This window comes from Littorina saxatilis, linkage group LG7, assembly GCF_037325665.1.
Source record: "Littorina saxatilis isolate snail1 linkage group LG7, US_GU_Lsax_2.0, whole genome shotgun sequence".
NCBI lineage: Eukaryota > Metazoa > Mollusca > Gastropoda > Littorinimorpha > Littorinidae > Littorina > Littorina saxatilis.
In genome coordinates this window covers 11609090-11623586 of record NC_090251.1, presented here as the reverse complement: position 1 = coordinate 11623586, position 14497 = coordinate 11609090, and the positions used below count along the sequence as shown (strand labels likewise).

Genomic DNA, 14497 nt, shown 5'->3' with positions numbered 1-14497 from the left:
TACTCGTAGCATCGTAAGTCCACCACTCATGGCAAAGGCAGTGAAATTGACAAGAAGAGCGGGGTAGTAGTTGCGCTGAGAAGGATAGCACGCTTTTCTGTACCTCTCTTCGTTTTAACTTTCTGAGCGTGTTTTTAATCCAAACATATCATATCTATGTTTTTGGAATCAGGAACCAACAAGGAATAAGATGAAATTGTTTTTATATCGATTTCGGAAATTTAATTTTGATCATAATGTTTTAATTTTTAATTTTTAGAGCTTGTTTTTAATCCAAATATAACATATGTATATGTTTTTGGAATCAGAAAATGATGAAAAATAAGATGACCGTAAATTTGGATCGTTTTATAATTATTTTTTGTTTTTACAATTTTCAGATTTTTAATGACCAAAGTCATTAATTAAGTTTTAAGCCTCCAAGCGGAAATGCAAAACCGAAGTTCGGCCTTCGTCGAAGATTGCTTGGCCAAAATTTCAATCAATTTGATTGAAAAATGAGGGTGTGACAGTGCCGCCTCAACTTTTACAAAAAGCCGGATATGACGTCATCAAAGGTATTTATCGAAAAAAAGAAAAAAACGTCCGGGGATATCATTCCCAGGAACTCTCATGTAAAATTTCATAAAGATCGGTCCAGTAGTTTGGTCTGAATCGCTCTACACACACACACACACACACACACACACACACACACACACACACACACACACACACACACCAACCATGACCCTCGTTTTGATTCCCCCTCTATGTTAAAACATTTAGTCAAAACTTGACTAAATTTAACAAAAAAGGATAACAAAATGGAAATGTGTATTTCTTAGACAGTGCCTCAGAAAAAGTGAGGCATTACATTTTATTTCAACTTTAATGGGAGCCTCCTATAGTTGCTCCTATAGCTTATAAGTTTATCTACATAGTACATGTATATATTCATAATTTTGTGCAGTTTGAGACCACTCCCCTCACTCTCTGTCTCTAGGGCGGGGATGTAGCTCAGTCAGTAGCGCGCTGGATTTGTATCCAGTTGGCCGCTGTCAGCGTGAGTTCGTCCCCACGTTTGGTGAGAGATTTATTTCTCAGAGTCAACTTTGTGTGCAGACTCTCCTCGGTGTCCGAACACCCCCGTGTGTACACGCAAGCACAAGACCAAGTGCGCACGAAAAAGATCCTGTAATCCATGTCAGAGTTCGGTGGGTTATAGAAACACGAAAACACCCAGCATGCTTCCTCCGAAAGCGGCGTATGGCTGCCTAAATGGCGGGGTAAAAACGGTCATACACGTAAAAGCCGTGGGAGTTTCAGCCCATGAACGAACAAACAAACTCTCTGTCTCTCTTTTAATTCTATTCTTTTCCTCTCTCTGTGAAGTTCAAATTGTGTGTTTATCAGCAGCACAGTATCAAAGTTAGAGTTCCCAGCTTGATTATTCAGTGTAAATATAAACAAAAAGGTTGGGACTAGCTTGATCAGCAGATTAACAGATTAATTGTTCTCACGGCAGGGCCATGAGCTCAATGTGCAGTACATGCACTTGCTGTGAAACACTGTTAATTGAACGGCCCCCAGATATGGGGGCCAGCTGCGAATATAGAATAAGCAGTCCCGGACCAACTAGCGGTGTTCTACCAGGTCGGGGTGGGTTAGCAGATGGCACTGACTACCCTATAAATGCCGTACGTGTCCCATGACGGTTACACCATACGAGTAAGAGCCGCATTAAAAGCTCTAGCCCCGGGGTGGGACCCCCGGTAAGAAATCCCCCATGTGTTCCCAGGGTTAGGTTTTTGAGCCAGGAACTAAGGGCGGGGTAACCCTGAAAGAAACCTAAGGGCTGAAGTCGGAGGATCTGGGCCAACATGCACACCTTAACCAGCAGATCCACGCAAATTAAAAACATGTCGCGTAAGGCGAAATTACTACATTTAGTCAAGCTGTCGAACTCACGGGATGAAACTGAACGCACTGTATTTTTTCACCAAGACAGTACAGCTTCGTCAATCCCCGCGTGAAGGAAATCGCTCACCTCCCACGTGCAAAACGTAGTGATATTGACACGCCAGATTAGTGCAGTAGCATATTGTGCTAAGCATAAAAGCGCGCTTTTCTGTATTCTTGTTAAAGGTACTGAACTTGTCAAATCCAGGTGCACGGAGCCCCTGGGGCTTTTATAGTCATACCTCAGGCAGCTATCCGTTAGAAGAACTACCAAGTTTCATTGACTTGCACCCAAAGAGTCAAGAACTGCGATTTTTTTACGAATTAATTTCGTACTCGGACCCGGCTGGTCTTGACCTATTTTTGGATCTAAATTTAGATCAGATAGATCACCACATCATGCACAAAAAGACACGTCACTAGCAAACTATGTCAGACATCATCATGAGTTTGTGTAAAACAAAATGGAGGCCGGAATCACTCAGTTGAATCGAACTCCGACCAAACACCACATAATAACTAGGTTAATTTATGCACTCGCGTGAACAAGAAACTGTCGAGCTTCACAGATGTCGTCGTTGGGTAGTTTTGGATTTGTTTTACTACCATAGGAGGATTTTTGAACTGTAAATGCACTCAGCTGCAACAAAAACGCAAAACGAAGGCTGTGAGCTGCACTGTGCCTTTAACTTTCTGAGCTTGTTTTGAATACAACCTATCATATCTATATGTTTTTGGAATCAGGAAATGATAAAGAATAAGATGAAATCATTTTTGGATCGATTTCTCAAATTTTAATCGTAAGAAGTAATCTTTTTTCGTTAATTGTGATCACATTTTAAGAGTAAACATAACTTATGTATATATTTTTAGATTCAGATGATGAGGAATACAATGCAATCAATTTTAAACGTGTTTGCGAAAAATTAAATTTAATGACAACTTTAATGAGCAAATTCATTAATTAGTTTTTAAGCCTCCAAGCTAAAATGCAATACCAAATTCCGGGCTTCGTCGAAGATTACTTGACAAAAATGTCAACCAATTTGGTTGAAAAATGAGAGCGTGACAGAGCTGCCTCAACTTTCACATAAAGCCGGATATGACGTCATCAAAGACATTTACAAAAAAAATGGGGAAAAAAACGTCTGGAGATACCATACTCAGGATCTCTCATGTCAAGTTTCATGAAGATCGGTCCAGTAGTTAACTGTAATGCAGGTTAACTGTAATGCCACCTTTGCTTTCCTCAGGGAGAAATCAATCCACATTTTCAGAGAGAAACCTCACAGGACTATATCATGAAGTTACAGTGGAATCTGCCTGTTTTAAGACCCCCAATTTAAGACCCCCTCCCTTTTAAGACCCTGTTTTCTCAGACTGTCTGATCATAATCTCTTTAAATTTACCCCCGTTTAAAGACTGACTCCTGTTAAGACCTCATTTTCCCAGATTTTTGGAAGTCTTAAAAGGGGGATTCAACTGTACAACAAACGGACCTGCCACACACCAAAATATTTCCAAGGGGCAGGTCATGTCATAATGTTTGGAAAACAAAACCTGTCATTGTTGTTGTTGTTTCAGCTTGGGAAGCTGACGGTGGCCGTGCTGAAGGAGGCGGCCAGGAACGCAAACATCCCCTGTCTTGCCACCAGGAAGGCAGACATCATCGACGCCATCAGCGACCACTACAATGTCGAGTAATCATCATCACGACCGATTCCTGACGTAGCCACAGCACCAGCTCCTTTATGGTTAACATCATGACGTCAACAGTGACTTCTACGGTGTCAAGTAATCATCATCAACATCCCCTGTCTGGCCACCAGGGAGGCAGACATCATCGATTCTTTCAGCGACTTCTACGGTGTGGATTAATCATCATCACGACCGATTCCTGACCAATTCTCTGCATCAGCTGCTACCTGAGGCATGGGGAAACGAAGACCACCCCATGCTTGAAGTCATCACGACTGATTCCTGACGCAGTCACAGCATCAGCTATTTTATGGTTAACATTATGACGCCAACAGTGACTTCTACGGTGTGGAGTAATTGTCATCAACAACACCTAGTGTTCTCACGGTACCAGCTGCTTTATGGTTAACATCATGACATAAACAGCGACTTCTACGGTGTGGAATAATCATCACCATTTCCTGACGTAGCCACAGCATCAGCTGCCAGGACCTAATGGTTAACATCATCGTCAAACTCAGTAATGGTCAAGTTTAAGGAAAGAAGGGAAACTGCTTCTTCTCATTATGTGTAAAAAATGTCTCTGAACATCATAATTGGTAGTAATAGTAAAGGAATCTGCCTGTCATAGAAATGGGAAACATTTCATACTTATGACTGTTATCAATCCTATGCGCACAAGTAAAATGTAAAGTGTGTTCGATTTTACTGATTGCAAATAATATCCACAGTGAACCGCCAAGGTTCTGTTGATAAGAGGTTGGTGTTGTGACAGATTTATAAATGAAGCCCATAACATTTCTCATGTCAGTTTTGTGAATAATTTTTACTGTATGTCAGTGTATAAACTAATAATTCTGTTTCTTCTTTCTTAAAATTTTTGAAAAGGCCTGTTTATTGTAACAGACAATGGGGAAACTCTGCATGCCATTAAGAATCGTCTATCTGAGGTATGATTATGCATGTAAAAGTAATTAGGAAGTGAAAGCAAAGTAAGCAACTGTGCTGCTTTATTGTCTGAAAAGAACAGAGATGCAAACAGTGCAATGTTGTCTCCTTTTGTTTGTTGTGTATTTTCTGCGTCTTTTTTGTTAAGTGTGTGTGTGTGTGTGAGACAGTGTGTGCGTGTCCTTGTGTGTGTGACAGTGTGTGCGTGTCCTTGTGTGTGTGACAGTGTGTGCGTGTCCTTGTGTGTGTGACAGTGTGTGCGTGTCCTTGTGTGTGTGACAGTGTGTGCGTGTCCTTGTGTGTGTGACAGTGTGTGCGTGTCCTTGTGTGTGTGACAGTGTGTGCGTGTCCTTGTGTGTGTCACAGTGTGTGCGTGTCCTTGTGTGTGTCACAGTGTGTGCGTGTCCTTGTGTGTGTCACAGTGTGTGTGTCCTTGTGTGTGACAGTGTGTGTGTGTGTCCTTGTGTGTGTCACAGTGTGTGTGTGTCCTTGTGTGTGTCACAGTGTGTGCGTGTCCTTGTGTGTGTCAGTGTGTGCGTGTGTCTTGTGTGTGTCACAGTGTGTGCGTGTCCTTGTGTGTGTCACAGTGTGTGCGTGTCCTTGTGTGTGTCACAGTGTGTGCGTGTCCTTGTGTGTGTCACAGTGTGTGCGTGTCCTTGTGTGTGTCACAGTGTGTGTGTGTGTCACAGTGTGTGTGTGTGTCACAGTGTGTGCGTGTCCTTGTGTGTGTCACAGTGTGTGCGTGTCCTTGTATGTGTCACAGTGTGTGCGTGTCCTTGTGTGTGTCACAGTGTGTGCGTGTCCTTGTGTGTGTCACAGTGTGTGCGTGTCCTTGTGTGTGTCACAGTGTGTGCGTGTCCTTGTGTGTGTCCTTTTTCAGTTTGTTTGCAGTGTTTGCCTTGCATAAGCGAAGTAAGAGCTGCGTTTCTAATGTGATCAATGGCATGATTTCATACTGACCATGCTTACAATGACTATTTTTAATCATACTTGAAATCACAAGACACTGGCTTAAACTGCTTGTTTTCTTTTTGTTGTGGTCTGTATAAACTAACCCAATAGGAATCAAATACCATATTTGGAACTTTTTTTCTCTCCAAAATCGTGTACTGGAACTACTTGGCATAATGGACGATGTTGAGAAATAACTGTTTTGAGGTGTTTTTTTACTTGGCCGTGGAAGAGTTGTGCCCGTTTAAAAAATATATATTGTAAGTGATTATTATAAAAATGTGTAGTGCATGCATATTGGACCTCATGATCACTGCCATTATCAGATAAATGTGGATATCACAGCCACATTTGGGCGGGGATGTAGCTCAGTCGGTAGCGCGCTGGATTTGTATCCAGTTGGCCGCTGTCAGCGTGAGTTCGTCCCCACGTTCGGCGAGAGATTTATTTCTCAGAGTCAACTTTGTGTGCAGACTCTCCTCGGTGTCTGAACACCCCCGTGTGTACACGCAAGCACAAGACCAAGTGCGCACGAAAAAGATCCTGTAATCCATGTCAGAGTTCGGTGGGTTATAGAAACACGAAAATACCCAGCATGCTTCCTCCGAAAACGGCGTATGGCTGCCTAAATGGCGGGGTAAAAAACGGTCATACACGTAAAATTCCACTCGTGCAAAAAACACGAGTGTACGTGGAGTTTCAGCCCACGAACGCAGAAGAAGAAGAAGAAGACAGCCACATTTAACGTTAACTAATACAATGATCACTTGGCTGTTGATTGAAAAGACGCTTATAAATAGTACACAGGTGACAGAATAACATGCGTCATGATTTTTCAGTTGGCAGCCAAGTGATCAGTTTCAGAGTGATCATGTGCTGTGATGTGCATGTTCTTCAAAGAAAAGGACTTTGTATTGAGCGGACAGTCAATTTTGATAATGATTTTGAGTTTTCTCTAAAGAAAAACATGCACGAGCCAGTTCAAAGTTTGCGGTGACTCTGTCATTGTGTATATGTATACATCTTGCCTCACCTTCAAGATAAAATTATAGAACTTTTCTACAGCGTATAAAAACCATGACAAGAGTTTTATTGTTCGAGAAAATATGTCTTTTGGGGTCAGAGGGTTCGAATTCTATGCAGGTCATTTTTAAATGTCTGTTTTTACTTAGGTACAAAATTATGGTCTACTGGAGAAATTTAGCTGAATTTTCTTGTACACTTTTATGCAAGATCTGACTATAATTTAGCTTAGCACTATTATTGCTTTTTTGATTGGTCACTTGATGCGATTGACAGAATCGTGCTATCGACTGACCCAAGCATGGATGTATTCTGTTAAAATTGCTGAACTGGTGTTGATTAAACTTCTGGTACTGTATATTTGTTCCCGAAACTTTTTTTTACATTTTTTTTGTAGACAAAGTTGTTTGATAGTTTCCTAGCTTCACCTCTTTAAAAAAAAAAATGGAGATGGTACTGTACGTGGTGTCACTGCATTTTAATACCAACTTCCTTGAGATTAATGTCAAACACACACACACACACACACACACCACACACACACACACACACACACCTCTCGATCTCTCTCTGACTGAAAAAGCACAATGAAAACGGTAGAATCAAAATGTCAATGATTTAATGTAATTTATGTTTGCATACGAACATAGTCATAAGTCACCAAATAAGATTGATAATGGTCAACTTCATTTTTTAAAGTGCCAAATGAAATTTAAATCATCCTTTGATCTTGCAAAAAAAAGATGTACATTTTGAAATCTCAGATTGTGACACCCCTACAGCAAAACAAACAAAAAAATTATAAAACACATCAATCTGTGCTGTTGAGCACAAAAATTCTAGATAAGCATTTTTCACAAAAATGTTGTAAACAAAGTTTTGGCATGCGCTAACATGGGGAGATTAATCAGGTCGTGAACAACCTAACCCTAACCCTTACCCTAATCCTAACCCTAATCATATCCCTAATCCTAACCCTAACACATGGTTCGTTCAGTCAAAGGGTCACATTTTTTAAGTCCAAGATTGGCTCATGCGCATTGACCGCAATGAGAAGGATTGTTCAGCAGAGGTTTCCGTTCGTGACACCGGGACTGCTTATTCTATAATCGCACTTGGGGACCCGCGGGGTTGAGGATAGTCGCCCCCCTACTGAATTAGAAGTACAATTGTAGTCTGTTCCCGGAAGGAGGGTCTTAACAGAGAGGTTCACCACCACATGGCCCATTCCTTAACGTGGTGTGGTGGTTTGCGTGTCTCGGTGACCCTAAGAGCTATGCCAGCGGGAGTGTAAACTCCTGGCAGGGCTTCCCAAGCTGGACAGGCCGAAGGGTAGAGGCCAGACTAATATGGACCAACCTTGTGCTCACAGGGCAGGTCCTTGGGCCATGAGCTAAGGGTGAGGTAACCCTGACAGAAACCTCGAGTGCTGAAGACGTATGTGTTGGGCCGCACGGCGCACTCCAACAAACCACAACACTACGCATCAACTGCCATTATGACACAGAGAGGTTCCACTGTACCTTGTAGTGACTTGTCCCTTTCTTGAGAGATGTTGTGGCACACATATTAGTTAAACATATAACCACGTCATGTCCCAAATAGATACTAGTTCTGGGGACAGAAAAACCAAGTTAGCATAGCATGTTCGTTAAAACGAGCTCCAGAATTATGAGCAGAGAAAACAGTGTCAAAAAACAAAGAATTCTGTACTCACTAATACAGAGAAAACAATAGCAACTGGTCGAATTCAAACCCAAATCCTACCTTAGTAGTGGAAAGTGCTCCTTGCCAGGCTGTAGCACAGCAGAGTGAATAACAATCCTATTTTCTTTCCAGGAAATGTGCTGAAGGCCAGGCAGAATGGTGTATTACTAGGTCTACCACCTAAGCGCTATTTTTAACCCCTCAAACCTCCCTTCACTGGAAACAGCCAGTTTTGAGAAATTAGCATATTGGGTTTTTTTCAATTCTAAAAATAAAAACGGAATGTACTTATATTCAAATTTACTAGCTCAAATTGTGCAGTAGGGAAAGGAAACACATTTTACATAACATATGCATATAATTTATGCAAAGCACATATATATTGTAAAGTTATTATTTGTACAAAACTAACCTGGAAAGGAGGTGTGGTAATAAACACTAATGTCATATATGTCTTCATGTAGATTTGTAGCAGAGGACAGTTGCTTAGCCAGGCGAGTCTTGTACTACATGAATAAGCAGATGACTCACAAATGAATGAACCCATTTTTGACCTCAGCTTCCTTTACCTTAAGAGAGATAGAGATCGAGAGGGAGAGAGGGGGGAGAGAGAGAGAGAGAGAGAGAGAGAACTGCACACACACACACACAGACACACAGAGGTTATTTATAGCTCAGTAACTAGAGCAGGTTGCATATACCAAGAACTAGGAAAGTGCATGAAACATGTGGGGAGGGGGGGGGGGGGATTCTGCTGTTGGGATCATGTTGCTGGATAGCATGTGGGGGGAGGGGGGGGGGGGGTGTGTGTTGATTACAGTGCGAAACCTTAACTTTTTTCCCAAACATGTGAACATTTCCAGCTTGACATATTTATATAATCTTCCAAGTAGCCATTGTACCCTGTCCGTACTTAGTATACAATTAGAATAAGGAGAAAAAGTAAAAGGATATTTGTGACATCTTGAAATACTTTCAGAGACTGCGGGACAGTCATTGTAATCATATAAACACACACACACACACACACACACACACACACACACACACACACACACACAAGCACCCCTGCACACACACACACACACACACACACACACACACACACACACACTGACAGTTAGCCACTCACACAGGCAGGCAGGCAGACAGGCAAACACACAAAATGCACATGATTTTGTGACAGTAAGCATTTAATTTGTTCAACAATGAAGCAGGTAGAAAATGTGTGCAAAACATCATATGCACCAAAAAAGTCTTGATTGAACAAGAAAAGCTTTAACAGTTCTGATGGAAACCAAGATTAGGTCTTTCTGTACATTGTTATTGTAAACAATGTTAGTTTTACTCTCAGCTGATTAAAAAAAAAATATATATATATATATATATTTCATCTGTGTGCCACATCAAGTAAAATCAGAGGTTCATGTATGGAAACAAAACTCATCTAGTTAACAGCTGAGTTAACAAAAATGTACACATTATTGTTTTGAATACATAATGTGGGGAGGGGGGGGGTGTGTGTGTGTGTATGCGAGGGTTTGAAAAAGACTGGCGGGAAAGACGCATGGGGTGAGGGGGTGAATTAAAAGCATCTTTGTGGCAAAGGGAGGGGCCCTGATGTGTTATGTTGAGCTTAGCTTTTAGTATTTTGTTGGTTATAGTTTGGTTTTTGGTTTGAGATATCTTTAACTGTTTTAAGTACGACCACTCTAGCCTCACCTGGACCTCAGGATAATGAATAAACCAAAGATATTATTCAATCATTTTCTTTTTTTATTTATTGTGTGTGAAGAAGCATATTGGTGTTAAAATGCTAGCCGGTGCATGTAATATGAAAATGACAATGTGTATATACTCTTTTTACATTTAGTCAAGTTTTTTTCTTTTTCAAATTGATGTACACAGGAAAATGTGTACTTTTCAGTAATTCTAAGGAAACGAAGACCTAACCACCTTGATTATGCATCTATGTCATTTTTTGACAAGGATTGTTGAAAACTATACATTTAGTAGTAGTATATTGTTAGCTATGTTCTGGTTTTGATTTTCTCTGATGTCCCTGTGCTGCTTGCCTTCCATTATTTTAGCCAACCTGTCCATTTAGTGTTAGTATTTGTATACAATTAAAATAAGGAGAAAAATGAAGGTAGGTTGGTGGAACGTTTGTTATTGACAAAACAATACATTCACAGATATTTTGACCCGACGGTCTTTTAAGTGGACAGACAAACAAATATTCACACAAAACTTATCTTGATAGTTCTATTTGTTTTTGCATTTGCTCATCTTGCCTGACTGCAACCCTCTTGTTTGTTTTAATTGTTCTTCTGTATGTGTATACATTATGCCATCTTCATCATTTTATCATACAATCATTCATTCGCTCGGCTTCCTGATGAGTGGGCGTGAAACGGATAGAACTATCAAGATAAGTTTTGTGTTAATATTTGTTTGTCTCCCCACTTAAAAGACCGTTGGGTCAAAATATCTGTGAATGTATTGTTTTGTCAATAATCAAACGTTCTAACAACCTACCTTTCTTGTTTTTTTATTCAGATTTTTGGAACGTTGGCAGTCTCTTTGTTTTTGGATTTTTTTTAAGGAGAAAAATGTTTAATAATGTAATCATATGAAATTTAGAGACACACACACACACACACACACACACACACACACATCGACATAGAACACTATATTATCTCAAGATGAGAAACTCAGGTGTGATGTATCACAAAATTACAACATAACACGTAAGAACATATAAAACAGTAATATTCCTTTCATGCACAGCATTATTAAAACCTTATGGAGGCGCAAATAGTCAACTCATAATAATTAAGATTAAGATGATAATGTTAAAACAAATCTCTGGTTTTGACTGGTTTCAGAGACTGAGGGACAGTCATAATGTAATCATATGAAATTTAAAGAGACACACACACACACACACTGACACACAAACAGAGGCTGCAGACAAAATGCACATAATGTTTAATTGTTACAGAAGTCATTTATTAGCAAATATAATTTAGCAAATAAATACACATTGTATGCAAAACATGTGTACACCAGTAAAGTCTTGATTCATCAAAAAATTGCTTTCACAGTTCTGATGGAAATCAAGATTTAGGCTTCTCCGTTCGTAATGTTACGAATGAACAATTAATACATGTATTTGTTTTACTCTAAACTGACACGGTAGCAAATAATTATTTTGAAAGAGAAAAAAAATCAAGAGAACTGCACTAATGATTGGAACAGCATTACACTGAGCTTCTCTGTACACAGTCAGATTAAAGTGGGGTGGGGCGGGATAGTGGTTCTGAGAATTAGGAAGACTGATCATGAGTATTATGTCAGTGTGACCATGTAATGGTTTTTTTTTAGAAATACACCACTGCTGTTTTCCAAGTTTCAGTTTGATAATATAAGTCTCTGATGACTCGATCGATCAGTCTGCTTGGTAACACTAACAGCTATCAGAAATGTAACAGATACTCTTTCAAAAGTGCAGGTGCTTTCACACGCTGTTTTAGCAGCAAAAGAATTTTTGGAATAGCATATGGTACGTGGTGTATAGCTGATCTGGTTTTGCATAGATAGTTCTGCTTTATTGAAAAAGAATAAAGGTTTTGGGCGAGGTAAAGCCTAATATCTTCTTACAAGTGCCACTTCTACAATGTATAAGAAAAACATACATTTAATTGAAAATGGTCTATCATACATGTAGTTTCTTATACAAAACTATTGAAAAAATAAAACTTCAAACACATAAAGAAGATAACAATGAAACTGTACTCACCAGACAACACGAATAGAACCGGTTTCGACGTATGTCTTCATCAGCTAAAAAATTATACTAAAACAAAGGAAAATTGATAGAAAAAAAATTCAATCACATAGAAACTCAAAGTGTTCCAGGAAATACATGTACATTACATTTGCATTATTAGCACCTGACATAATTATAAGAAGTTGAAACAAAAGACATACACTGCACTGTACTAATTTTCAGAAAAGAATTTACTATTGAAGTTTTCAAAAAGATATGTACATCTGAGCCTGGTGCAACTCACAACTATAAAACATATCAGAAACAAAAATTCAATTCATGCATCAAGCATTGAAACTTGCAGTGATTTGCTTTTATGTTTTCAACAGACAGCAAGACAAAAAGAACATATTAATGTTAAATCCAACACAACATGGTATTCGCAATTTCAACGTTACACATCAAACACAAGTTTCATTTAGTTAACCATTTGCATCTTAATTACTTTCTACACAGTTGCCACCGAGTAAGGTTCTTCACTGAGCTACAGGTTTAATGGTGCACGATACTTGTTTCCTTTGAACGGTCTTCCTTGCACCGCTTTCATGATTTCGACAGAGTTCATGATACTGTCAGTTCCGCTGTCATCATCAGAATCATTCCTGGAGATTTCATCTTTGGCTATACTCTTGATCGGGGGGGTGTTTGCAATGGTGTTCTTCATGAAAGATCTGATGCCAATTCCATCGACGAAGCAGAACATAAAACATAGAGTTACTATTAGAATCACCACACCAAGTAATATGCCATTGGAACCGACTTGGCTGTTGTCAAGGCAAACTTCGTGGTATGGTAGATTTGTGCAGTTGAACTTGTCAGATTGTGGAGATTCTTGTGAACAGGTAAAATTTAGAGGTACGCCTGTCAAAAAATTTAGAGCTACGCCAGTGAAATTGCACACTCCTTTGGCTTTTTCGCATTGCCAAAGGGGTGTCTCAGTCTTGTTGCTGTTCTCAATATCTGTGGTAACAAAGAAGGGCTCTATTTTAAAAAGCCCATGGGACAGACTTGCTTTCATCTTGATGTGCAACTTGAAGTTTTCTTTCACACCAAAGACACCTTCAGATTGTTCGGCCCTAACTGTTAGTGTGTGTGGTGTGGCTTCATGTCTATATCCGTCTTTATCATTGTATGCCCATACACACTGAAAGGTCTCAGAACTGTGTTTCTTTGCGCAGTCTGGTAAGTAAGATTCAGGAAGCCTTCAAGTACACTGCCACCAGCTTCAGCTCCTGGTACACGGCTCAGAAATTGACTGTCACTGCTCACGTTAGAACTGTTCCAGAATGCTGTAGCCAAAATTTGAGTGTTGTCGGGGTGTTGTTCAACCTTCCTGATTTCAATGTAGGCACCCGTTGACGTAATATGTAGAGGCTTACACCGCCAGTCGAACTGCATGGTCATTGTAAGCTGAGTGTACCCATCACATCCTTGGATCCAGCACAATCCCATGATGAAAGCTGTCAGCAATTTCCACAGATGTGTGGACATCATTTCTGAAAAGAAAATCAAAACAATATTCAACTTGAAAATCATGAACAGATGAACAAACTGAAGACATCCCAATGAAGGAAGGAGAGAAATAAACAAGTTGCATGAAGCGAAACTACGACATTTAGTCAAGCTGTTGATTACTCACAGAATGAAATTACCAGACTGCATTTTTTTTCTCACCAAAACAAGATAGCTTTGTCCCTTGTGGCCATGCGCCAAAAAAAGCGATGAACATGTTCACGAAAAAAGCGTGTAGAAAGTGTCAATTTAAGCCAGGATAGCGCAGTAAGGCATATCGCTTCACAGGACAGTTTTTTTTCTCTATTTTTTTAACTATTATCAGCTTTTTTTTAATCCAAACGTAATGATTTTGAAAATGATAAAGAATAAGATGACATCACTTTTCGATCAACTACTACAATTTGAACTTTAATTAGAATTCAGATTTTTAATGACCAAACTCATTAATTAATTTTTCAGCTTTCTAGCTGAAATGAAATTCCATAGTCCAGCCTTCGTCGAAGATTGCTTGACCAAAATGTCAAGCCGCGGATAAGACGTTTTTAAAGACATTTATCAAAAAATGAGGGAAACAACTTTTGGGGATATAATTCTTAGGAAATCTCATGTAAAGTGTCATGAAGATGGGTCTAGAAGTTTTCTATGAATCACTCTACACATACACATTATCACACACAGACAGACGAACAGATTCCCTGTCTATGTTAAAACTTGACTTTGTAAAAAAGAAAAGGAGGGGGGAAGGCTGGGACAAAAAGAACCTTATAAACATAAAACAGGCAAGTATGAGATAAAAAGACAAAACAGGCACATCACACACACACACAAAACATTTGTGAGAGAAAAAACTGGTCATAATCTTGGGTGCTTTGAACAGTG

The 14497-nt window shown here is 39.6% G+C and overlaps 1 protein-coding gene across 2 annotated transcripts in view; it reads left to right on the top strand.

Annotated features, from left to right (window-relative positions):
- The window catches only part of LOC138970688 (X-ray repair cross-complementing protein 5-like), a 58566-nt gene extending 53881 nt beyond the window's left edge, over positions 1-4685 (top strand). For both annotated transcript variants that reach the window (XM_070343167.1, XM_070343166.1), the window contains exon 20: positions 3526-4685. In XM_070343167.1, coding sequence (XP_070199268.1) covers positions 3526-3645 — 120 coding nt within the window. In that variant the 3' untranslated portion in view covers positions 3646-4685. The remainder of the gene's footprint in view (positions 1-3525) is intronic.
- Positions 4686-14497: the final 9812 nt, after the last annotated feature.